At 33.1% G+C, this 26029-nt stretch overlaps 1 protein-coding gene across 2 annotated transcripts in view; it reads left to right on the top strand.

Annotated features, from left to right (window-relative positions):
• Positions 1–26029, top strand: part of DNAJB14 (DnaJ heat shock protein family (Hsp40) member B14) — a 47700-nt gene that overhangs the window by 13267 nt on the left and 8404 nt on the right. Inside the window, exons 2-7 of one of the 2 annotated variants that reach the window (XM_077882117.1) lie at positions 3035–3206; positions 10024–10169; positions 21052–21237; positions 23054–23148; positions 23909–24018; positions 24866–25038. In XM_077882117.1, coding sequence (XP_077738243.1) covers positions 3035–3206; positions 10024–10169; positions 21052–21237; positions 23054–23148; positions 23909–24018; positions 24866–25038 — 882 coding nt within the window. Of the gene's footprint in view, positions 1–3034; positions 3207–5449; positions 5569–10023; positions 10170–21051; positions 21238–23053; positions 23149–23908; positions 24019–24865; positions 25039–26029 lie in introns of those variants that run through there. The other variant, XM_077882118.1, reaches the window with a different exon arrangement.

The raw sequence follows: 26029 nt of genomic DNA, 5'->3' as shown, positions 1-26029 counted from the left end.
GTGGTTCATCACTTACATACAACATCCAGTGCTCATCATAAGTTCCCTTAATACCCCTCACTCATCTAGCCCATCCCCCTCCTACTTCCCTCCTTCAACCTTCAGCTTCTTCTCTATGGTTAAGAGTCTTTTGTGGTTTGTTTCCCTCCGTCCCTTTTTCCCGCCCCCCTCCCATATATTCACCTGTTTTGTTTCTTAAATTCCACATATAAGTGAAATCTTATGGTATTTGTCTTTCTTTGACTTCTTTCGCTTAGCATAAAACAGTCTAGCTCCATCCATGTTGTTGCAAATGGCAAGATTTCGGTTTTTTTGATGACTAATATTTCATTTGTGTGTGTGTGTGTGTGTGTGTACACACACATCTCACATCTCACATGTTTATCCTTCATCAGCTGATAGACATTTGGTCTCCTTCCATACTTTGGCTATTGTTGATAATGCTGCTATAAACATCATGGTACATGTACCCCTTTGAATCTGTATTTTTGTATCCTTTGGATAAATACTTAGTGCAAATTGCTGGATCATAGACTGGTTTTGAGGAGACTCCATACTATTTTCCAGAGGCTGCACCAATTTGCATTCCTACTAAGAGTATAAGAGGGTTCTCCTTTCTCTGCATCCTTGCTAACACCTGTCATTTCTTGTGTTAATTTTAGCCACTCTGAAAGATGTGATGTGGTATTTCATTATAGTTTTGATTTGTATTTCCCTGATGATGAGTGATGTTGAGCATCTTTTTCATGTGTCTGTTAGCCATTTATATGTCTTCTTTGGAAAAATGTCTATTCAGGTCTTCTACCTATTTCTTAACTGGATTATCTGTCTTGGGTGTTGAGTTTGATAAGTTTTTTTTATAGATTGTGAATACTAACGCTTTATCAGATATGTCATTTGTAAATATCTTTTCCCATTACATAGCCTGCCTTTTAGTTTTGTTGTTTCCTTGGTACTTCATTTCTTTTTATTGTTGAATAATATTCCATTGTATGAACATATCACATTTTATTTATCCATTCATCAATTGATGAACATTTGGATTGTTTCCAGTGTTTTTCTGTTATGGACAATGCTGTTATGAACATTTGTGAGCCAGTTTTTATATAGATGTGTGTTTTTATTGGGTATGTGTTTTCAGTTGTATGATTTCTTAAATATGTTCTCTCTTTCTGTGGATTGTCTTTTTACTTTATTGATAATATTATTTGAAGGGACAAAGTTTTTAATTTTGATGAAGTCTGGTTTCTCTATTTTTCTTTGTCACCTGTACTTTTATCTAAAAGTGTTTTGTCTGACCCAAGGTCACAAAGATATATTCCTTTATTTTGTTCTAGGAAGAAATTTTTCCTTACCCTTATATTTACTTCACACACCCATTTAGGTATGTGATCTGTTCTAAGCTAATTTTTGTATATGGTGACAAAGGGATCCAAATGAATAGTCACTTGCCCCAGCACCATTTGTTGACTCTCATGTTCTGATATGTAGTATGTTCATTTTTTTTTCAATTCTATTATGATTATTTCTTTGGTACATGAGTTGTCTTGATTTCTTTCTAACCTATTTGTGATCTACTTAAATTTTTAAATTGATTTCTTACTTAAATACATTGTGCTTCTTTGAATGAATACATGACTTAGAATACATGACTACTTAGAAATTCAAAGAGAGTAACATTATGGTCTAGCTATATAATGTCAGTTTTTTTATTCCTGTGTGCCTGTAAAGAATGAATATTCACCAATTGTTAGACATAATGTGTGTGTGTGTGTGTGTGTGTGTATCTTACTTAGATCAAGCTGGATAAATTAGATGTTTATATCATTTGTGTCCTTGGTGATTTTTTTATCTCCCCTGTGTCAATTAATAACTGACATTGAAGTGTGTTAAATTGAAATGTGTTAAATCTTCTATCACCATGGTGGATTTCTCTGCTTCTTCCTTTTAGTTCTTTTTTTTTTTTTTATGCTTAAGGTTTTCTTTTTAATCTTTTTTAAGAGATTTTATTTGTTTGAGACAATAAGAAAGAGAGAGCATGTACACCAGTGGAGGTAAAGGGAGAAGCAGACTGCTCACTGAGAGGGAGCCTGACTCAGAACTCCATCCCATGACCCTGAGATCATGACCTGAGTCCAAGGCAGACATTTAACCCACTGAGCCACCCAGGTGTCCCTTATGTTTAGTTTTAACTTATGGAAAGTTTTAAGCATACACAAAAGGAAAGGGAATAGCGTAATCAATTCCTATTGCCCTCTCATCTTTAACCTTTATGAATATATATGGCCCATCTTATTTCATATATATATTTCTCTACCTTCTCTTTTATATTCTTCCAGTGTTTTAAAGCAAATCCTAGAAATATGTTATTGTTTTATAGATTCAATGTTTAGATTTACTCATACATATACCACAATTTGCTCACCATTCTGTTTTACATTTTCACCTATTCAGAAGCATTTCCTTCTGCCCAAAACATCTATATTACAGTATCCTCTAGTGAAATCTTAGTGCTAAATTTTGTCAGTTTTTGTTTCTTTGAAAATGTTTTTGATCTTCTGCATTTTCTAGAAAATAAGTGCAGAATTCAAGTTGACAGTTATTCTTTCTGAGCATTTTGAAGATATTATTTCCATGCCTTTTAGCTACCATGGTGGTTGTTGAGAAATAAATAGAAAGTCTAATTTCTGTTTCTTTGTAGCTAATCTCATTGGCTTCTTTAAAGACTATTTCTTTTTCTTTGGTATTCTATAATTTCACCATGATATGACAAGTGAAAATGTGTCATAAGGAATTAAATGATAGTATTTTTGAGTTACTAGGTTTAATTTCTCAATATTCTACTTCTAAGTAATGATTAGTGAGTGGTCTGTAAACAGATATGTAAGGAATTATATTTTATTTTTAAAGACCCTGTGGTGAATACTTTTGGAGTACATGATTTTTAATTTTCAGCTTTATAACTTTCTTCTCAAGATCATGTGTATGCACATGATGTAACATGGCATAGTTTGCTTTCTTTATCTTTCTACAGCACTATTGGAAATAATTATGAAAAATGGAAGCACCGCTGGAAATAGCCCTCATTGCCGAAAACCATCAGGTTGTGGTGGTCAGAGCAAGCCTAATTGTACAAAGGACAGCACATCTGGTGGTAATGAAGGTGGAAAAGGCTACACCAAAGACCAAATAGATGGAGTTCTCAGGTAGGGATAAATATGACTTACATCTCAACTATAATTGATACTAATGTAATATTTTAATGTTAAAACACCTAAAAATAAGTGTGTGAACTATAATTAAGTGAAAGAACAAACATGGAAGAATTGAACTCTCGGTATCTTATGCTTTATGTTATTTACCAACTCAATCTGTAAAGTACCAACTCTATGGAAGGTTCCATCTTTTAAATAAAAGTAACTATAAGGCACAAAGTTGCTTCCAGATATTTTTTTCTTGGGGAACATTATTTGAATTTTTTGACAAAGTATAATATGTAGATAACTATATTAAAAGAGGATAAAGAATTGTTTTGTCTTCTGTATATAGGAAAGTAGAATTTCACATGAGAAGAAAATTGAGGGCCATAGCAACAGCATTTTCAAATTCCTACTTGTGTTAATGTAGCATAGTTTTTTTTTCTCTCTCTCTTTTAGGCCATCTTTATATATATGCAAACATTATAATATCCTATTCTTTTAATATTTTTCTTACTCTAATGATCCTGCCTCTGTGTTTTTAGTTTTACCCCATGATACACTTCTACTTAAAGTAGAATTAGGTAGAGTTGGAAAATTGTGAACTGGGTCTTGGGAATCTGACGTAACTGATTATATAATTAAGAAAAGATTTTCTGGCAATAAAGTGAACCTTTGAGTATGAAACACTACAGAAAATGCTGTTTTGTTTTCTGCTACAACTTAGGGAAGCTGTATTTTATATTGTACTGATGTTCTCTAGGTAAACTAAAGTGTAAGGATGAAAAACTCTAAATAGTGGTTAATCAGACAATTCATATGGAGATTAAATTATAGTACAGAGAAATAGCTCAAGTGAAGAGTAGGTAAAACTAGATTATCTTTCTCTTTACATTTTCTTACCTATTTTCTTCTAATCTTACTTCTTTTTTCTCACCATTTTTCTCCATTGCTTTTTAGTTCATTCTTTTTTTTTTTACCATAATTTAGAATTGAATCATTTTAAATCAAATATCAGTGTATTTACATTTTTCTTCTTCCCCAATATATTTAGACACTAAAGCTTGATTGTAACATTTTTATCTGAGTATAACCACAGATCTTGGCATTTGGTGGGAAAAAAGAAAAGATAAAAGACTCCCTAATCATGGGGAAGCCATGGTAAAGGGTATTTGATTAGCATGAATGATAGTGAAGCACTTTTGGGAAATAAGTAATTTTGCTAACTACTTTTATAACTAGTATTGTGTCAGAGATGGCTGAGTAAGTAAATGAATAAATGAGAGACCTTTGAATTTCTTCAAGATAAAGCTTTAATGAAATAGTGTTCTGAAATGCATTCCAGGAAACCACATCTATTTGAAAACAAATTGTATTTTCTTGTAGAATTTACTTTATATTGGGAGAGTATGTTTTTACTAAAAGAACCAAATAAACTCAATTGTATTGTATATGATTTCTATTTAGAAAAAAATATAGTTGAAAGTTCTGGAAAATAGGAATTTCCTAAATCTGGTGCTATTTTTTTTAAATCATCTTTTCTTTATTTCCTCTCGTCTCACCTTGAAAGGAAAAGAGGAGTAAATCAAGGTATGGTAGAAAGAAGGAAGGAAAAGCAGTGCTTTTGTTCTGCTATCTCTTATCTCTTGGAGTATTTTAAGAATGGAAGAATGACAGATGATGGCAGGTACAGATACACTTTGTATATAGCCAGAACTGGAAAGATGGAAACATGGTGTTGAGGGAGTTTCTGTCTGTTGGCTTTTATATTCTCTGTGAAATTGGAGATGAGGTTATCCTCTGAGAGTTAGGAGCAAAGAGATGAGATTGGAAACTTGAGGAAGTTGTGAAAGTATGGAAAATTTACAGAGGGGTAAAGCAAAGGGAAAGGAAGGATTGCTGGTTAGCATTGAGAACCCAGCCAGGTTTGAAACCATGAATTCTTATTGGGTTTAAGTATTAGCTTAGTCGTATAGCTGTACTAGAAATTGTTTCTCTGGTCAATAATGTTATCCCTTTTTTATTAAATGCAGTTTTTTTCCTTTGAAAACTAAATGTGACTGAATGATTCTTTAATAGAATCCCTAAGTTATCAGAGTACTTCAGTTGATAACTTCTATGAGTTGCTTAGCTGAAATTTATAACACTTACTCATTATATTAGTCTTCATAAGTGTTGCTTCAGTGAGGTAACAGATCACCAGCAAACACTTAAATGCTGTATGTTTTGTTTTTTGTTTTACCTATACACAGGGGATTTTTTTCTGAAGAAAGCCATGTTATCTTGTGTTAGCAGGATTATGCAAACAAGTTGCTCAGTGACAGTTTGGCTCAATGGGAGAAGCCATGCAATAATACTGCATCCATTGCATAAGTAAGAGCTAGCTTACAATAAGACTGAAGTGTATAACTTTGTAGAGCTAATAATATTCTGTGTAACTAAACACTGTTTGTTGTCTTTGAGTTGAAATATATTGAAAAATTATTGAGACGTGTCCTGGATCTAACTTGAAGTTTTTACTTTCTCATTGAAAAAAAGGCCCATCTTTTACTTAAAAAATTTATAAATCAATGTGAAAGCATTAACTGGGGCATCATACTATTTATCAATTAGGAACACTTTTGTACAATTGTGAAGTCATTTGAATTATGGAGATTTGATTAGGATTTGATTTAAGCTGCAGTTCTTTAAATGAAAAGAAATGATTTTGCTAAACTTAACAAATAAATAATCCTTTGTCTCAGTATAAATATTTCCCTAAACACCAATTAAATTGGAGCCTATTTATTTATTTATTTATTTATTTTTAATTTTATTTATTTATGATAGTCACATAGAGAGAGAGAGAGAGAGAGAGAGGCAGAGACATAGGCAGAGGGAGAAGCAGGCTCCATGCACCGGGAGCCCGACGTGGGACTCGATCCGGGGTTTCCAGGATCACGCCCTGGGCCAAAGGCAGGCGCCAAACCACTGCGCCACCCAGGGATCCCAATTGGAGCCTATTTAAATGATCAGCTATAACATGCAAAAAAGAATTGAAAGAGGACTCTCCTGCCCTACCCACTATGCTTTCATGCACATAAAGGAAGACATAGAGGCTGAACTAGATGTACTTCTCGATTGTTGAGGCTGCAGTCTTTCTGGACTGGTTGTATAATACTTCCTTCCAGGATAGGTAATAGGTTACTTCTTTTTAATTTATTTTCTTTTTTATCTCTTTAAAAAAATTATTTGGTGAAGATGGAGAAGAAAGTTTAAATCTTTCAGTAAGGAGTGAATTTTAAGAAGTATGACAAATGCATTTAATTGGTGAAGGAATGATGAACGAAAATATGAATTAAAATAAATATGTGAATGGTAATTTCTCATTCAGATGTGAAAAATTAAGTAAATGAGTACATTTGGAGCATTACCTGAAATATATAGTGGTCTTCAGCCTGTGCATTGATGATATCAACTTGATACCTTTCTGCTGGCTTCTCAAAAAATTTCTCCTCTAATATATGATGAAAAACTCAGTGCAGGGAGGATATGGTAAAACTAGCTACCCTTAAGAATTAGTGAAATAATTGTTTTCCTACCTTTTTTCTCTTTGTGACAGTTCTTTTCCTTTTTTTTAAAAGATTTTATTTATTTGAGAGAGCACACGAGTTGGGGGGAGGGGCAGAAGGAGAGGGAGATGCAGACTCCCTGTCTTTGTGACAATTCTTAGCTTTATGACCCATCTCTAGAGGATTGTGGATTCCAACCTAATTTCCCTACACTATCCAGCAGTCCTCTGTTGGGCTGCCTTTTTCTATTGCCTAGGCTTTTATGCTCAAGAAATCTCAACAAAACAATTTTACAGTTAATCTTGTGTATAATTAATCATCTTATGCATGCAAACCAAGTAATAATGACTTTAGGATTGTTTAGTAGTTCTGTTGATCACTTCCTTTTGTTTTCTGCATCCAGATAGTATCTGTCACATTCACAGCACTGTTCCTTGTCCTACAGTCCATTATCCTCTATTCCAAATTGACTTTTGGTGCCATCTATATTTTCAGTATAGCATTTATCATCTTTAACTTTTAGATCCTAACCATTTCTGCCCTCAAATGGACCCAGTCATCCATCTGTCTATCCATCATTCATCGCGTATGATGAACAAGACAAAATCCTTGCCTTCAAGGGGCCTATAGTCTAGAAGAGTAGTCAGACATGATAGCTTCAGTACATTGTGGTCATTGCTGGGAGAGGGCTCAAGTCCAGACGGCTTTGCAGGGGGTAATATAAGAGGAACACCAAACCTAGTCTTGAGGAATTTGAGTTCTTGAGGAAAGGGAAAGCTAAGTTGAAGACTGAAGAAGTTGTAGAAACTAAGCAAGAAGGAGGGTGGAGAAGGCATGTTTTGGGCACCAAAGTCAACATTTGAAAATAACTATGAGAGAAAAGTTTGTTTAAACACTGATTGGAAAAGCAAACAGAAAGAAAGAGATGGGTTACTCTGGTGTCTAAAGGGCTCCTTTTCCTTGTCTGGTTCTGAGATAGCAGGATTTTCAAGTCAGACTTCAGATTGGAATCCTTACTTGTGGGGCCTTTCCTAATCATCTTATTTAGAATAGGTGGCCTTCACATCCATTCTCTTGTCTCCTTTGTCACTTTAGTTTTCTCTAAATATTTATTATCATAGGACGTACTTTATATTTTACTTGTATATTTGTTCATTGCTCATCCCTCTTCTGATTGTAAATTTAATGTGAAGAGGGATTTTTTTTTTTTACTGTTTTATTTTCACTACTAACATCTGAAACAGAGTCTATCAGAAAGTAGATGCTCTGTAAATTTTTGTTGAGGAAGTAAATTTCAGTTCCTATTTATTACTTGGTTATTGAACTTTTGGCAACTTACTTAACCATTCAAAGCCTTGGTTTTCTCATTGGTTCTTATTGTCCTAGGAATAACATCTACCTAATGAGGAATACATGAGACAATTTGTGTAAAATAGACAACATAATAAGGTTCTGTAGCTCTGTGTAAAATCTTTGTAGACCAGATGTAGTTTGGAATTCAGAATTGTTCCCATTGTAGAAAGGTAATAAGGAGCATATATTATACATTACATAATAACATTTAACATGTGGTGAGCAGCCCATAACCTAATAGTAACCTTTCTGCAGCAACTTGTACAAATATTCACACTTAAATGGGATAAGTGAAAATTCTGTAGCAGCTTCACATCCATTCAGGACAAACTTTGCCTCTAAAAGAGTTCAAGTCAGGTTTTTGCAAATTATAGAATAACTCTCATTTTTCAGAGGTTTGTGGATATGGAACATGGATATGTGATTGTGGACCTGTGCCTGACACACAGTAGGTGTTCTATAAATGTCCCCTTTCCCTTTTTCTCTATCACATAGTTTCTAAACATATCTGGGAGAATGGGTCTCTACAAAGGCAGGAATCTCTACAAATGTTTCTGTTTTGTTCATTAATATATCTCAAGTGCTCAGAGCACCGTCTGTGACAAAATTGGTGCTCAATAAATATTATTGATTAAATAAAGGAAATATCACGTTTATGAAATAAAGTTGACTGTGTTAATATTTATTAAATATCTAAAGCAGAAAAATCCAATTTTAATTGTTACCATAAAGAAGACTGCATAACAGATTTTTGTTGATGTATGATTATAAAAATTTTCTGTAATCTTATACATGTCTTCTCTCTCTCTTTTTTTTTTTTTTTTACTTTGTTCATTTAACAAATGTTGGTACTTTTCATAATAAAAGGAGAGCAAAGGATCATTTATTCCAGAAATATTTACTGAGAACCTATCCTGTACCAAGCACTATTATGGCTTATAGATTCAATAGTAAAATAAGATCAATCTTGTCTCTTTCCTTTGAGAACTTTGAGTTACTCTGCAATTCCTTAGCTGCCGGCGAACGATTATGTCTAAGATCTTTTCACCTGTTACTACCTCAAACCCTCATATGTGGGACACATCTAAAGTCATCAAGTACTCCACAGAAAATGTTTAAAATAGTACAGTATTTTAGTGGAGGAAAATTATTAGGTTTGGGGAGAATATTAGCATTTGAAAGTATTAATGTTCTCTTCTCCATTCAGAGCATATTTTTTTTCTTAATGTACTTCCAAGACTCTGGGCTTAAATCTGTTAACATCTTTAGTTAGCTATGTAAATAATCTTTAAAAGTATGCTTATCATAATGAAAATTGGGTGTAAAAAGCATTTTTAAGTCCTGTGATACATATTATTTTAAGATTTTCTTTTTCTTAGACTGATGCAGATGAGTTCCCTTTAGTATAGTGGAGCTGAGTTAAACTTGCCTTGAGATTTAAACCTTAGGATACTTGTAGTTGTTTTACATGCACTAAACTTGCTTTGATATTTGGTTAGGTCTATGTTATGCGACAACTAAAATCTTGGGATGCAATGCATATTAATTAATCTTTAGCTACAACATACTTGTGAACAGTTTTGGAATTTCTTTGTGCACCTAAGAATACTGTAAAATTGTTCTCGCCCTCTCATTTTAGTTTCAGCATGTGCTCTGTTCTTAATCCATGGTTGTTATGGGCTTTGCCTTACTTCTCTGTAGTTGTGATAAAAAACACCAAGGACATTCTCATGGCCAACTCTCCTTAGACAGGAAAGAGGTTAAAGGAATAGTCTGTGAGAATGAAGCAATAACCTTTAACAGGATAAGCTATCATTTGACACTGAGAAAACAATCCTACTATTCTTATAAATAAAAAATTAGAGATATTACATGAAGTTCTTCCTTGAAATTTGCATTGTAACACACTCTTTTGTTCACAGCATAAACAAATGTAAAAATTACTATGAAGTACTCGGAGTTACCAAAGATGCTGGTGATGAAGATTTGAAAAAAGCTTATAGAAAGCTTGCTTTGAAGTTTCATCCAGACAAAAACCATGCACCTGGAGCAACAGATGCTTTTAAAAGTAAAGTAAACCTTTTAAAGCAATTTTCCTAAGCTCTTTTTTGAATCCTACTTTACAGTGTTTTAGAATATTAAGTTCTGCTTTTAGACTGGTGCATTTAGAAGCCAGCATAAGCAAGATCCTCAAAATCCTTTAAAACTGTACTATTAATTTGTTATAAAATGCAGTGTGGCTTCACAAAAGCAAAATGCCAGTTTTGGCAAAGTCCTAAGCAACTTTTCTAGATAATCGTGCATGCTTTCTAGTTTACCACATGCTAGTAGTGTGGTGATTACACATGAGCTTCTTGTGTATTGCCATCTGCTTCCAAAGGGAACTAAAACAAAATATTGCAAGGTTTTTTGTTTTTTTTTTGTTTTTGTTTTTGTTTTTTTTTTAGCTTTTGCAAGTTTTTAGGATAGAGACTGTCTAGAATTGGGAAATTTGGATTGTCTGCCCAGTGTTCTTGTATTTCTGTTAACTGGCCAATTTTTGCATTTATTTATATGTGGTTCTAACAAATGTGATTTTTTTTTCTTTTTAAGAATTAGTTTCTTTGGGTACTTGGCTGGCTTAGTCAGTGGAACATGTAGCTCTTGATCTCAGGTCGTGAATTTGAGCTCCATGTTGAGCATGAGCTTACTTAAAAAAAAAGAATTAGTTTTTTTCCTTTAGCCTACTATTCATTTTTCTTCATTTTATTAATATAATTTCGAGGTTTTTGTCTCTGCCAATTTAGTAAATAAATGTCAGAGAGTTGATTTTATAATTTTGTATTTTGTCACATACAATTTCTTCATAATAGCTAACTTCTAATTTGCAGGAAAATGCTTATATTTGTGATTGTTCCTTCTTTTGAATTTGGCATTTATAGAGCCAACATACAATATTTGCAGTGAAGTGCTGGGGTCTTGGAATAACAGAAAGGAAATGCTAATTTTTAAAATGCTCCTGGGGTGCCCAGGTGGGTCAGTTGGTTAAACATCTGACTTTTGATTTCTGCTCAGGTCATGGTCTCAGGGTCTTGAGATGTAGCCCTGCATCTAACTCCACCCTGGGTGTGAAACGTGCTTAAGATTCTTTCTCTCTCCCTCTGCCCTTCCCCACAATTCACATCATTTCTCTTTTTCTGAAAAAATAAATAAATAAATAAATAGATAGATAGATAGATAGATAGATAGATAGATAGATAGATAGAATAAAATGCTCCTAAAAGATAGATGGTTTCATTGGTCTTTCACAAAATGCTATTAAAATTGTTTCTAAAACAGTTTTATTTCTTGAAGGAAGTTGCCAAATAAAATATATTCTGGCAATTATTAATATGTTTCAATAAAAGCAACTGCCAAAGTGGTGCTGGTGAAAGTATAAAGTATCACTATGACGAGAGCCTTCTCTGTTTGTTACCTTAAAAGTGGCATGTTGAAAGTACAGAAAATATTTCTTTACTCAAAAACACTAACTTTAGCTAGCACATGTTCCCCCCAAAGTTAAAAAAATTTTTTTCACATTATGAATTAAAATCATTTAATTTCAAATTGGTGTTTTTATATAATGAAAAACATTTAGGCAGTGAGTTATTTTCATGTTTGTGATCTGCTAAGTGATTTCAATATTAATTCTCCATTAATGTTAAAAATGTTAAACTGCTTCTTTCTCTCACTTCTGTATTGAAGTCATTTAGCATTATTAGTCTTGGAATAACAGTAAGTGGACCTACCAATATTTTTAGATCCTATGTATTTTGAAGAGGTGAGCAGCATAAATGTCACCCCAGCTAGACTTTCAGAAGAGCTTTACAAAGGTGATTACAGTTTGATGTGGTACATTTCAGAGTCTGATGCTCTACTTTGCAAACTGGAAACAATATTTATCAACATGCTGGGAGGTGGTTCATCTCTAGAGAAGAGGCTCACATTATTCAATACACAGGAGGTTGTTTGTAAATCAGAATGCCAATTTATTAATCCCAAAGAGGATCAGAATAGGGAGTTGGTTGATGAGCCCATTTTTCATTGAGTGGAAACTACATAGAAAACTACGTTGTAATTCACAGATGCTTGGTGAGCAATGGTACTTAATTAGAAAATATTACGGTTAGTGTCATCATTCAGAAATGGCAGGTTTCATTTATTCAGCATGCAGAGTCTTTTCTTTATCTTCTGAATCATTTTATTTCTAACCAACCAATCCTAACTTCTGTTTTTGGGATACCAAGCTGTTTATTTTAAGTAAATACTATAGTTTTTTTTTCTTTTGTATAAAAACTAAGTACAGATTGATTGCTCTGTAACTACTAAAACACTTTTTACATAAGATCGAAACCATTTGCTTTTTATTTCCTCCAAGAATAGAAAAAGAGGAAGTAATTGGTTTAGGGAATTAAATTAGATAGGAAAGATACTTTCACTTGTGTTTTTGTTTTGTTTTGATTTTTAAATAAGCTCAATGCCCAATGTGGAGCTTGAACTCACAATCAAGAGTCACATGAAAAAAAAAATGCTGAGCTAGCCAGGTGCTCTTTCATTTGTGCGTTTTGTAAAGATTTAAAAATAAAAGGTTGCTATCAAGGAGGATAGACTAAATAAACTCTTAAGTTCATATAGCTATTTGTCCTTTACAGTTAAGATTGTAACTTAAGTGTCTTGAAGCAGGGAATATTTTATTTACCTCTAGAGAGTGACTTGTACAATATATATGAACATACTTTTAAAAAATATTTGAATGAAATGGATCCCTTTCCTTCTAGCTGACATGGACGTCTTCAAAATATACTTGGTCTACTTTATCTTCAAAGGCAAATAATTCAAAGTATTTCAGAGACCTTTTGAATGGTACCTGTGCCTATTCACATCAACATGAGAGTAATAACAAGGGGTGTGGATTAGTTGCTTATATGTTTACTTGATAAATAATAATGGGTCAGATAGTTTTACCTATGTTAGGTCTGGTAATTAAATATTCCTAACATCTGGGCTAGTTTTTGTAGAGAAATACAAAAGGAGAATATGAGATATCCTCTTCCTCAAAGAATTTGAGAAGTGTCACACAGAATATTTGGAATAGTAGTATACATAACATTTGACAAGCATTTTATAGTTATTCATTCCTATTTTTTCATTTAATGCTTATTAAAAATCTTTTGAAGTAGTCAGGGGACTAGTGTCATCCTTCCATTCCCCAGTAAGAAAATTAAGACTCAGAGAGATTAGCTGATTTAAGGATCTCCCAGAAGACTGAATATAATTAAATACCAAAACATTGAATACAGATGTTTGAAGAAAAGTCAGAAAGATAAGGTAGATTATAATCAGAGTAATCAGAGAAGCCTTTATGTAATAGGTGAGAATTAAGAGTTTTCTGGACATGAGTATGATTTCCATGACTAGAGAAGAGAGAAAATGGCAGAAATTTGGGTATGAGAAGGAGGGAAGTGATTTAAAAATCAATGAGGAGTTCCACTTTCAGGAAGATGGAATAGATGTACTTTTCCCTATTCCTTGCACAATGTATAAAACTGAATATTGCATATAAAACAAACATGATGGGACACCTGGGTGGTTCAGCGGTTGATTATCTGCCTTCGGCTCAGGGCGTGATCCCAGGATTCGGGATCAAGTCTTACATTGCCTTCTTGTGGGGAGCCTGCTTCTGTCTCTGCCTGTGTCTCTGCCTCTCTCTCTCTCTCATGAATAAATAAATAAAATCTTAAAAGAAACATGAAAAAAAAAAAAAAAACCTTTGAAAGGTGGAAAGAAGAAGGTAGATGAGCTAGGGACCTTGGGACCCAAAGAACTACATGGCAGTAAGTTGCTTGGGTTTTCATTTGCCTTTTATATCTTAGACTAGGTACTGGAAAAGCAGACAACCCAGAAATACCAATAAGCACAGATAAACAATCCCCAAGAAAAGCCTGCTTTCTCTAGCTAAACAACCAGGAAGGGGGCAACCTGGTAAGACAGAAGAATTTTAAGCAATAACCATGCAATACAGCCAAATCCAAGAAAAAACTGTGGTCCTACTGCACCCACATCAGCAAAGGCTGAGTAAAAACCCAGCCTGTTACCTTCTCTGGGCTGTAATAAGATGCCTACCCCTTTTACTGGGGTGTTAAGAGAGATGATCAAGCAGGGAGCTGGTACTTCTGCTTGGCAGTAACAAGGTGCCCCTTTCCCTCCTCATTGGGGTAGTGTCATAAGTGACCTAGTGGAGACTGAGGACTTTAAGCACCATTTAGAGGCAAACAAAGCCATATCCTTGTGTTAGTGAACCTACCAGGGGTGGGGGGAGTAATGAGGCACCCATACCTACTGTTTCTAGCCACAGAGATATGACTGGACACTTGATGGGAGACTAGGAATCTTATCCCCGCTCAGCAGTAATGAGTTCCTCTTTTCAGATGTTATCAGAGGCCAAGGGGGAAACCTGAACTTTTATTCCCATCTGGAAGTAAAAAGGTGGTATTTCCTCTTCCTGTACCAGAATAATGTCAGAGGAGGACAGAAGTTTTAGATAGGTTCAGAGTTTCATAAGATAATATCTCAAATGACCGCATTTCAGTAGAAAATCATCATTACTAAGAACAAGGAAAATCTCAAATTAAATTTAGGAAGTCATAGATATCCACGTGGAGATGACAGAGAAGTTAGAAATGATTAACAAAGATTTTAAAGCATCCATCATAAAAATGCTTCAATGAGCAATTACAAATATACTTTAAATACATTTTGTAAAAGAAGAGTTTCAGCAAAGAAATAGGAAATCTGAGCAAATAAAAGGTATAAAGAATCAAATGGAAATTTTACAACTTAAAAATACAAAAACCAAAATAAAATCAAGCAATAAATGGAATAAACAGCAAAGTGACAGGAAAGAATCAGTGAATTGGAAAATAGAAAAATAGTATCTAATCTGAAAAGCTCCAGGGACAAGTGGGACCTATAACCAAGATTTAACATTTATATCGTTGAGGTCTTAAAAGGAAAGGAAGAAGAGAACTTGGCTGAAAAGGTACTCAAAAATAAATAAATAATGATTGAATACTTCCCATACTTGTCAAAAGATATAAACTTACATAATTCAAGAAGTTGAATGAACCCCAAACAGATAAACCTCCCAAAATTCACACAAAGACACATCATAGTCAAACTTTTGAAAACTAAAGATGAAGAAAATTTTGAAAGAATCAAAAGAGAAATGACACCTTACCTACTGGGGAAAAGCAATTCAAATGACAGTGAATTTCACATCAGAGACCATGCAGGCTGGGAGGCAATGACCCATTTTCCAAGTATCTTTTGAAAGAAAAGAACTTTCGCCTAGAAATGTATACCCAGTAAAAACATCCTTCAGGAATGAAGGAGAAATCCAGACATTTTCAGATGAAAGTAAAAAGAGAATTTGTCATTGGCACACATACCCTAAAAGAATAGCTAAAGGAAGTTCTCTAACCAAAATAAAACAATAAAAGAAGAAATCTTGAAATATGAAAAAGGAAGAATATGGTAAGCAAAAAAATGGGTAAATGCAATATATTTTGTTTCTCCTCTTGAATTTCTAAATTGTTTGACATCTGAAGAAAACTTTTAGCATTGTCTGTATGGTTCTAAATGTATGCCAAGAAAATATATAGGACAATTGTGTTATAAATGGGGACGGAGAAAAGAAAGTTAAAAAAGTAAGGGTTTCATGGTATACTTGAACTAGTAAAATGATAACAGCAGTAGGCTGTGATAAGTTGCGTATGTGTAATATAACACCTTGAGCAACTACTAAAAAGTTGTATAAACAGATACACTCAGAAAACACTAAATAAATCAAAATGAAATTCTAAAAAAAATGTTTCACTCACAGGAAGTCAGGATAAAGAACAATAAGCAAAAAATAAAATAGACATAAACCCTAACTTACCAATAACTACATTAAATGTATGTGATCTAAATATGCCAATTAAAAGACAGATTGACAGAATGAATTAAAAAAAAACATGACTATAAGAATTAAAAACATGTTATATATAAGAAACACACCTCTTTAATAACAATACAGACAGGCTGAAGGTAAAGAAATGGAAAAAGATATATCATAAAACTTTAATTAAAAGAAAGCAAGGGGCAGCCCGGGTGGCTCAGCAGTTTAGCGCATCTGTCAGCCCAGGGCCTGATCCTGGAGTCCCACATCGGGCTCCCTGCATAGGGCCTGCTTCTTCCTCTGCCTGTGTCTCTGCCTCTCTCTCTCTCTCTCTCTCTGTATCTCTCATGAATAAATAAATAAATTTTTTTAAAAAATAAAAATAAAAAAAATAAAAGAAAGCAAGAGTGGCTATATTAATATTAGATAAAGTAAATTTAGACTAAAAAAGTCACCAAAGAAGGAATTATAAGAGGATCAATCCTTCAAGGTAACATAACAATATACATGTGTTTGCATTTAAAAACAGATGCAAAATATGTAAATCAAAAACTGATAGAACTGAAGGAGAGATAGACAAATTCATAATTATAGTTGGAAACCTAAGCACCTCTCTGTCAATAATTGATAGAACAGCTTGACAGAAAATCAGGAAGAATATGGAAGAATGAAACATCATCATTACCGAACAAGCTCTAATCAATATTTATAGAACACTCTATCCAACAACAGCAGATTATAAATTCTTTTCAAGTGCTCACAAAACATAGACCCAGATAGAGCATATCCTGGGTCAAAAAATAATAAACCTCTACCAAACTAAAAGTCTGAAGTCATACAGAGTTGGTTCTCTGACCACGATGAAATCAAAGTAAAAATTAATGACAGAAAGATAATTGAAATATGTCTAATCACTTGGAAACTGGATAGCACATTTCTAAATAATATATGGGTCATCAAAAATTTTTTTAATGTTTGCTCTGCAGAGACCTTATGAAGAGGATGAAAAGACAAGTAACAAGGTGGGAGAGAATATTCACCAAACATATCTGAAAAGGACTAGTATTTAGAATACAAAGGGAACTCCCCAAACTGAAAATTTTAAAAACAGACAATTCAGTTAGAAAATGAGAAAAAAAACCATACCACGTAAGATGACATACAGATGGGAAATAAGCAATTGAAAGATTTTTAACATCATTCATAGCCATTAGAGATAAAGTAAAACCCATGAGATACCACTATGCACCTTTCAAAATGGCTTAAATAAAAAAATAGCAACAACACCAAGTAACCGGCATGGATGTAGAGAAACTGGATCACTCATACATTGTTGATGGGATGTGAAATGACACAGTCACTCTGTAAAACAGTTTGGCAATTTCTCAAAACTATTCAATTACCATACAACTTAGCAATTGTATTCCTGGGTATTTATCCTAGAGGTAAAAATTGATGTTTATGTATAAACTTGTACATGGATGTAAATAGCAGTTTTATTCATAATACCAAAAACTAGAAACAACCCAGATGTTGTTCATTGGGTGGACAGTGAAAGAAACAGTGGTGCATCCATACCATGGAATACTACTCAGCAATAAAAAGGAATATTACTCAGCAATAAAAAGGGTGGCCCAGGTTTTAATGCCTGCTTTTGGCCCAGGGCACGATCCTGGAGTTCCAGGATCGTGGGACTCCTGGCATGGAGCCTGCTTCTCCCTCTGCCTGTGTGTCTGCCTCTCTCTCTCTCTCTGTCTATCGTGAATAAATAAAATATTTAAAAATAAATAAATAAAAAGGAATGGACTACAGAACCCCCCCCCCCCAACACACACACACACACCTTATTTTCAGGGAAAATGTTCCAAGACCACAGTGGCTTCCTGAAACAACAGATAGTACTGAACCCTATATATACTGTTTTTTTTTTTCTTATACGTAAATACCTATGATAAAGGGTGATTTTTAAATTAGGCTCACTAAGATATTAACAATAATTAACAATAAAAAAACAATAAAATAACAAAAATAAAAAACAATAATAAAACAATTTAAAAAATTAAAAATAAAATAAAACAATAAAATTAACAATAACAATAATATCACTAAGATATTAACAATAATTAACAAAAAAACAACAATTTTAACAATATACTATAATAAAATTTACATAAAAAGTCTGTCTCTCAAGATACGGTATTGTACTTCATTCACGCTTGTTATGATGATATGGAATGATAAAATGCTTACATGATGAGATGGAGTGAGGTGAATGATTTAGTCACTCTGATGCAGCATTAGGCTGCTATTGACCTTCAGATGATAGGTCAGAAGGAGGATCATCTGCTTCGAGATCATGGTTGATTGAGGGTAACTGAAACCATAGCTTGAGGGTGAAGGTGGGCACTACTGTTTTGGCTTACATACCAACCTGGATTGATTGCCAAAGAACTATGCTGACTGAAAAAAGCTTAATCCCAAATGGTTTCATTCCATTTGTATACTATATTATTTTATTTATATAATATTCTTGAAATCATAAAAATATAGAAATAGAGACTAGATTAGTGGTTGTCAGGGGTTAAAAAGGGGATGAAGGGGAAGGAAGTGGATATGATTATATGAGAGCGACAGGAGGATGGTGATGGAAATGTCCTGTGTCCTGATTATACCAATGTCCATATCCTATTTGTGATAGTACTTTAATTTTACAAGATGCTGCCATTGGAGAAATTAGGTAACAGGTTTAAAGGATTTCTCTGTATTATTTCTTACAACTTCATATAAATTTAAAATTATCTCAAAATAAAGTTTAAAGAAAAAAGAATATGGTGGAAGTTAATTTTGGTGAAATAAATGAGACTGAGGTAGATGTGTTTTGTAAAGCTTTTGAATACCAAAATAAATTTGAGATTTAGTTTTTTAGGAAATGAGAAACTGAAAAATTTGATAATGGGTATAGCACAATGTAAATAAATCGAAAATTACTCTAGTCATAGTAGATAAATTGTCTTGCATATACAGTTATGGATTATAACAATATTTCACAGAGATCTTCTAAAATATCTTAATGTTTGGAATTTATTTTTTTAAAAAGGAAAGCCTTAAAACCTTAAAACCATATATCAGTAGTTTAAAAAATAATAGCATTGTGAAATTACCTGGAATAGTCTATTTAGTATATAGAGATAAATCCTAATACTGATATTATTGGAAGTACAACTCTGGCAGATTTTGATAGATATGCTTCCTTTTTGGGTATTGGTTAATACCTTGCTGTTGTTTGCTAGGTATGTTGTTTAGATTTCTGATCATGCTTTCCCCAATATTATAAATGATGGCTGTATTTCTGATTCATGAATCTATCTGAGAATCTAAAGAAAGTTTTGGACTATCTCCTCAGATAAGTGGACCATCCAACTAATTTTTCATATACTGGGATTCACAGAACCCCTGAAAGCTATTTCTGAATCCCAGGTTTTAGAATCTCCATCAGAAGAAAAGTTGCAGAGTACATGGATATAATTCATTGCAGTGTGCTATGTAATCATCCAAAGACAACTACCTAATGAGCATCTATTTGCTTGTCATTACCTGTGGCAGCTACCGCATGGGATCTGAAAAGTATTTTTTTAAACTATCCCATATTGCAAAAGGTTTACAATCTACTTTAAGAAGTAAGCTGTATTTAGAAGTATCAGAATGAGAATAAGGTAATTCCCACTTTTAGATCAAAGCATTACAGCTTTTGTAAATTACCTCAAGAAGACATTTGGTAACCATTGCCTCTTTTGGAGTAGGAATATGAGATGGGAAATCAAATTCTTTATAAGTAAATATCATAAAACTAGCAAAGTGAGATAGGAATACTAGAGACTATCTGGATCCATTCAAAAGCAAATTCAGACTTTATCCTGGACCATGGGGATGGATATTGCAGTGAAAACATAGATACCTTCCCTATCCTCATGGAGTTGACAGTTTCAAGAGAAACAAATTATTAATGAATAAAATGAAAGATAGTTCACTCTGGGCTAGAGTATATAAAAACGGGTTTACAGTAAAGGTTGCATAGAATATACCTACTATTGAAAAAAATTTTTGACCTTGAACAAGTATCCTAACTTGTTTGAGCCTCAGGAGGCTCATCCATATAGTAAGGATAATAATGAATAATGTAAAAATATATTGGGTTCAGAGTATGGTAGTTAGTAGCTACTGCTATTATTATTGGTTTGAGTAGCACTAATGAATGACTAGATTAGGATATTCAAAAGAAGAAGTAGGATATTAGAGGATGGAGCACAATAGTAAGAAAGCAAGATGAACATTCTTTTATGTTAAAGATTGTAGGAAGACTTACCAGTCTCATATAAAAATTTGTATTGGGAGGTAATAATATGTGTAATTGCAAGTAGTGTATAAGTTTAATGTAGAAACCTTTGTTTGGGGCTCCTGGGTGGGGCTCAGTGGTTGAGGCTCTGCCTTGGACTCCTGTAGTAATCCTGGGGTCCTGGAATGAGTCCTGCATCCAGCTCTCTGCAGGGAGCCTGCTTCTCCCTCTCCCTAGGGCTCTGCCTGTCTCTCAGTGTCTCTAATGAATAAATAAAATCTTAAAAAAAAAAAAAAACAAAAAAAAAAACACCTTTTTTTAAGGGGGGGAGGGGCAGAGGAAGAGGGATAGAGAGAATCTTAAGGAGGCTCCAAGCCCAGCATGGAACCTGCCTCCAGGCTCAATCTCATGACCTTGAGATCATGTTCTGAGCCAAAATCAAGAGTCTGAAGCTTAACTCAATGAGCCACCCAGGCACAGCTAATGTATAAGCCTTTATAAGAAATTGTTAATATTTTACCTTTTTTTTTTTTGTCTCAGGTAGGAATTTTTTTTTTTTTTTTTTTTTTTTTTTGTGAATATGACAGTAGCTTTTATATGGGGAAGTCTTTTTATAATGTAAAAACTTTGCTTACCAACTTTTACTCATTACCTTTTCAGAGATTGGAAATGCTTATGCTGTTTTAAGCAATCCAGAAAAAAGAAAACAGTATGACCTCACAGGCAATGAAGAACAAGCATGTAATCACCAAAACAATGGTAGATTTAATTTCCATAGAGGTTGTGAAGCTGATATAACTCCAGAAGACTTATTTAATATATTCTTTGGTGGTGGATTTCCTTCAGGTATTTTAATGTTAGTTATAAATATTCTATTTTATGAAGCTAGAGATTTACACCTCCAGTTAGGCTATTTAGAGATTTGTCAACCTTCTCCCCTACATTTCTTGTAGTATTATGATTGTCTGATGATTTTTCATGAAGGTGAAAAAATGTTAGCCTTACTACTTTGACTGTAGGTTTGCCTTTTTTCTATATAACATGTTTTAATTTTTTAAAAGAAGAAATGAGTACAGATATTCTCTATTTTATATAAAGCTAAAGAAAGGATGTATAAGTAGGAAATCCAGTGACAATATCTTAGTTAGGTGCTATTACAATTACAGGACGTATCCTGTACCCTAGATGATAATTTGACATTGGTTCTCTGAAGATCATTGTAGGCATTTCATTCTTTATAAATTGCTAATGTGAATGTATATGGAGGTAGTATTTTCCATTGAAATATTAAAATGTCTGATTCATAGGTTATATATAAAGTAGTGGGGTTTTAAAATTAAAATAGAAATAATTAGTTGAACTAGGCCATCAAAGTAAATATGGTAGAGTTACTACTAAATAGATTTTATAGTACCAGCGTAAGTTGTATTGAACTCTACTTGTATTTACTATGGGTTATATGAAAATTAATTTTCTTTAAGAATAGCTCCTATAAGGTAGTTAAAATTATAGCTCTAGTCATATTTACAACATTTAAGTGCTAAGTTAAACATTCAATTCAAAATTAGGAGAATCTTTATGAATGTACTAATATACTTTGGTCTGATGATCCTGTCTGAATATTATTGAGCAAGATTGTGGTCATTGATAGGGCATTTTGTAAAGCATCCTTCATGGAAGGAGAACGTATAAGTATAAATTAATGACTGAAAATACAGCATGTATTTTGACATATTAGGGTATATAATTATCTCTCACAAAAAATTATTCAGACTAGTAATTTTGATGGAGAATATGCTAAGAACAAATCTTTCAAGTAGTAGTGAATTTTCAGGTAGTTGAATTACAGTTCTTGTTTTAACATAAGTTACTTTGACATGTTAGCTATTTCTGATTGCTCATCTTATTTGAAAACAACCTGAAAGTCCTTCAGAAACTGAATGTTTGAATAAATTGTGGTCTACCCCTGCCATAGTAGATTACAGAGTATATTATACTTGTTTTTTTTTTAAATGAGTGAAAGCACTATTTTGATTTCCAAAGGTATTTGTGATTTGTTGATAAATGAGGAAGGCAAGAATTTCAGAGTGATGACCCAAGATTTGTAAAAACAATCAACTACAACAAAAGTCCTCTATGGATGCAATATTAGGCAGGAACTCTTACTCATGGTTTCATAAAGAAAGAACTTCTACTTTTAAATTCCAGTTCGGTAACATACAGGGCAGCATTGGTTTTAGGAGTAGAATTCAGTGATTCATCACTTACATACAACATCCAGCTCATCACAAGTGCCCTCCTTAATCCCCATCACCCATTTATTTAGCCCATCCCCCATCTTCCTCCCTGCATCAACCCTCTGTTCTCTGTCATTAAGAGGGTCTTGTGGCTTGTTTCCCTCTTTCTTTTTTCTCCCCTTCCCATATGTTCCTCTGTTTTGTTTCTTAAATTCCACATATGAGAACTTCTACTTTAAAGAAAGGAAAGTCTGGGGAGAATCATTTCTGTTTCCATCTACTTTTTACTCACAGAGCAATAAGCATTCACTACTCAAACATGCATTATTATAGTAATTTTTAAAAATTAAACAAGAATGTAAAAAAATATGATTTTTCTGATCACAGTTGCTCTCCTTAATTTAGTCTTGCTTTTAATTTTTTAGGTAGTGTACATTCATTTTCAAATGGACGAGCTGGTTATAGCCATCAACATCAGCATCGACATAGTGGACATGAGAGAGAAGAAGAAAGAGGAGATGTATGTTTATGATATGATTAGAAATCTCAAAATGGCAAAATTTCAGCTCAGAAAAAGCAATTAGAATTATCTGAAAATAGGGGAAGTTATTTTAAAAGGAAGTAATGAGTCTTCTATTACCAGAGGTATTCAATAGACTGGACAGTCCCTTAGGGATATTAAGGGAACAAGGGTAGAAGTCAAGCTGGAGGGTGGTGGGTAAAATGACACCTTAAGTTGGTGTTCTGTGATTCCGATGAAGAATATCCCTGTGGTATACACGCTTTGAAGACAAGTTCTCATGTTGGTCCTAAAACATTTAGAATTAGTACTAAAGAACTTAAATTGATAGTTACTTTGCTTGTTCTAATGCAGTTATACCTAATTGCATGTAGCCCTTAAATTACATGGAGTAGAAAGGTAAATGGAAAGAACACTAGACTAAAAATTGAAAAGCCTGGGCCCCCACTCATCTGCTTCCACATACCACCCTCAAATTCAAGGGAATGCTAGATTTGCAAGATAAATAGAGAACTTCCTCATCTGTAACGTGAGATCAGTTTACATCAGTGTTTTCCAAATCAGGATCTCTATATAAAGCACCTGGAAAGTGATATTTTTAAGAATCACTCTAGAAAGCTGGTATGATCAGGGAGATTTGAAAGCACTGAATCAGATGATCTCAAATGCCCTTTCTGCCTCTAAAAATATATGATAACTGTTGGATTATTAACAACTACAATTATATTACAATTTATTATTTTTTGATGATTTTTTGTAGGGAGGTTTTTCTGTGTTTATCCAGCTGATGCCCATTATTGTATTGATCCTCGTGTCATTATTAAGCCAATTGATGGTCTCTAATCCTCCTTATTCCTTATATCCCAGATCGTAAGTAGCTAAGTGAAGTTTTAAAAAAAATTATTGTTTCTTATCTAGCTTCTTTTAAAGGGCTTTGTGCTCTCTTCAACTTTTAAGTAATCTTCTATTACTATATCAGATTTTAAAATATCTAATTTAAAAAATAGTTACTCAAGTAATAAATTTGTATTGTCTTGTTAGTTACATTTCTGTTCCATTGTGGATAAAGACAGAAGTACTATATTTGAACTTGATAGCAATTTAATATGATAGGTAATGTGTTGAATTCACAGGCAAAATATAGTTTAAAAGACAAAAATATTTGAAAGACAAAAGTAGAATTGTAATTGTTGTTACATAGACTTATATCATTGAGGGGTAAATGACTACATTCTTTTGTTTGTAGATATCGGTTAACTAAAAGCGAATATTACTTTTCTCTTATATAAAATGTTTTTCTACAATGTACTTTATATGTAAGAGATCAGGACAAAAAGGAAATTTAACACAGCATCCATTCTAGACAACTTTAGTGTAATACAGTGAACATAAGGGAAACTTAGTACAATCATATTGGCAGTGATTTTACAGTATTAAAAACAAATTGATCTAAAAATAAGAAATAACTTTTTATTTTTCCTAAATAAGATTTTTATTAACTAAAACTTGAAAGAACTTATAAGAACATATTGTATTAACGAAATTACTTTTTAATGACATGAATGGTGGTTTTAGGCAGTTTGAAATAATGTAAATAAATGATTACCAATATTAACTTTTTAATTTTTTGTAATTGTTTTTGTTAGCTTGGTTTGTAGTAGCAGGATCAGAATGTACAATTTTCATTAAAAATAATGATCAAGCATTTCTTTTACAGTGGATCAGGGCAAACTATTAAAATGCAAACAGAAAACTTGGGTGTTGTTTATTATGTCAACAAGGACTTTAAAAATGAATATAAAGGAATGTTATTACAAAAAGTGGAAAAGAGTGTGGAAGAAGATTATGTGACTAATATTCGAAATAATTGCTGGAAAGAAAGACAACAAAGTAAGTTATTTAAATGTTTAACATATAAAAATTTATTCAGAGTCTTTGGAATTGATTGATTATTGTAGGTTTCCCTATTCAAGAAAGGTTCTAGAATTGCCTGGCACATAATTGGAGCTCAAAACTTAAAATGTTTTATGTGGCCTTATAACAGTGTTTGGCACGTAGCAAGCACTTGTGATGTTATCAATAAATATTTGGTTGAATAAGTGAATAATACTAAATTTCATTGTATTTAAGATGTTTTCAATTGTAACATGCATTATTATTGTAGCACTAAGAAAGAAAAAAATTCTGGCACATTAGCTATATCATCAGTTTTAATATGCATCCTGTTTCAAAGTGAAGTTTGAAACTCTTCATTAATTTATCTTCAACATTTAACACTTAGTGTATAATGAGTTCTGTTGACATTCCATTTTCCTTTGTTTATTCTGTACAAAAAATCTTAGGGAACACTTAATCAATTTGTTTGGCATTTTCCGTCTTCAACTTCCTTAACTTAAGAAGCAGTTCCACCTATAAAAAGTTTGACCATAAGAATCTACAGAGATGCATGTGAAGCAAGTGTTGTTATGGTTATTGTTTTTCTGACTGTTACAAATAATAATGTAGACAATACAGTGTAGACTTTGGAATTAAACAGACTAAAGCTGAAACCTCACTCTGGGATCTTTAGCTGAGTGATTAGGGCCAAATATTCTAACATGTATGAGTTTACTCCCTTGGGTGTAAAATGGATGATGATGATGAGTGGTAGGAGGAAATAACTGTCACATATATAATACCTATTATTTCAGTCACTGTCCCAAGCACTTTACTCATTTAATCTCCACAACAATACTGTAGCTATACCCTTTATATATATATATATGGAAACTGAGGTAAAGAGAGTTTAGTAACTTACCCAGGGTCATAGAGGTAGTCCATGATTCAAGCAGTCCATTTGTCTCCAGAATCCAGGCACTGTGTGCCACAATTTTCTCAATAA

This window comes from Canis aureus, chromosome 33 (assembly GCF_053574225.1).
Source record: "Canis aureus isolate CA01 chromosome 33, VMU_Caureus_v.1.0, whole genome shotgun sequence".
NCBI classification, from domain to species: domain Eukaryota; kingdom Metazoa; phylum Chordata; class Mammalia; order Carnivora; family Canidae; genus Canis; species Canis aureus.
Note: the sequence above shows the minus strand (reverse complement) of the source record. Positions and strands in the feature narration are given on the sequence as shown.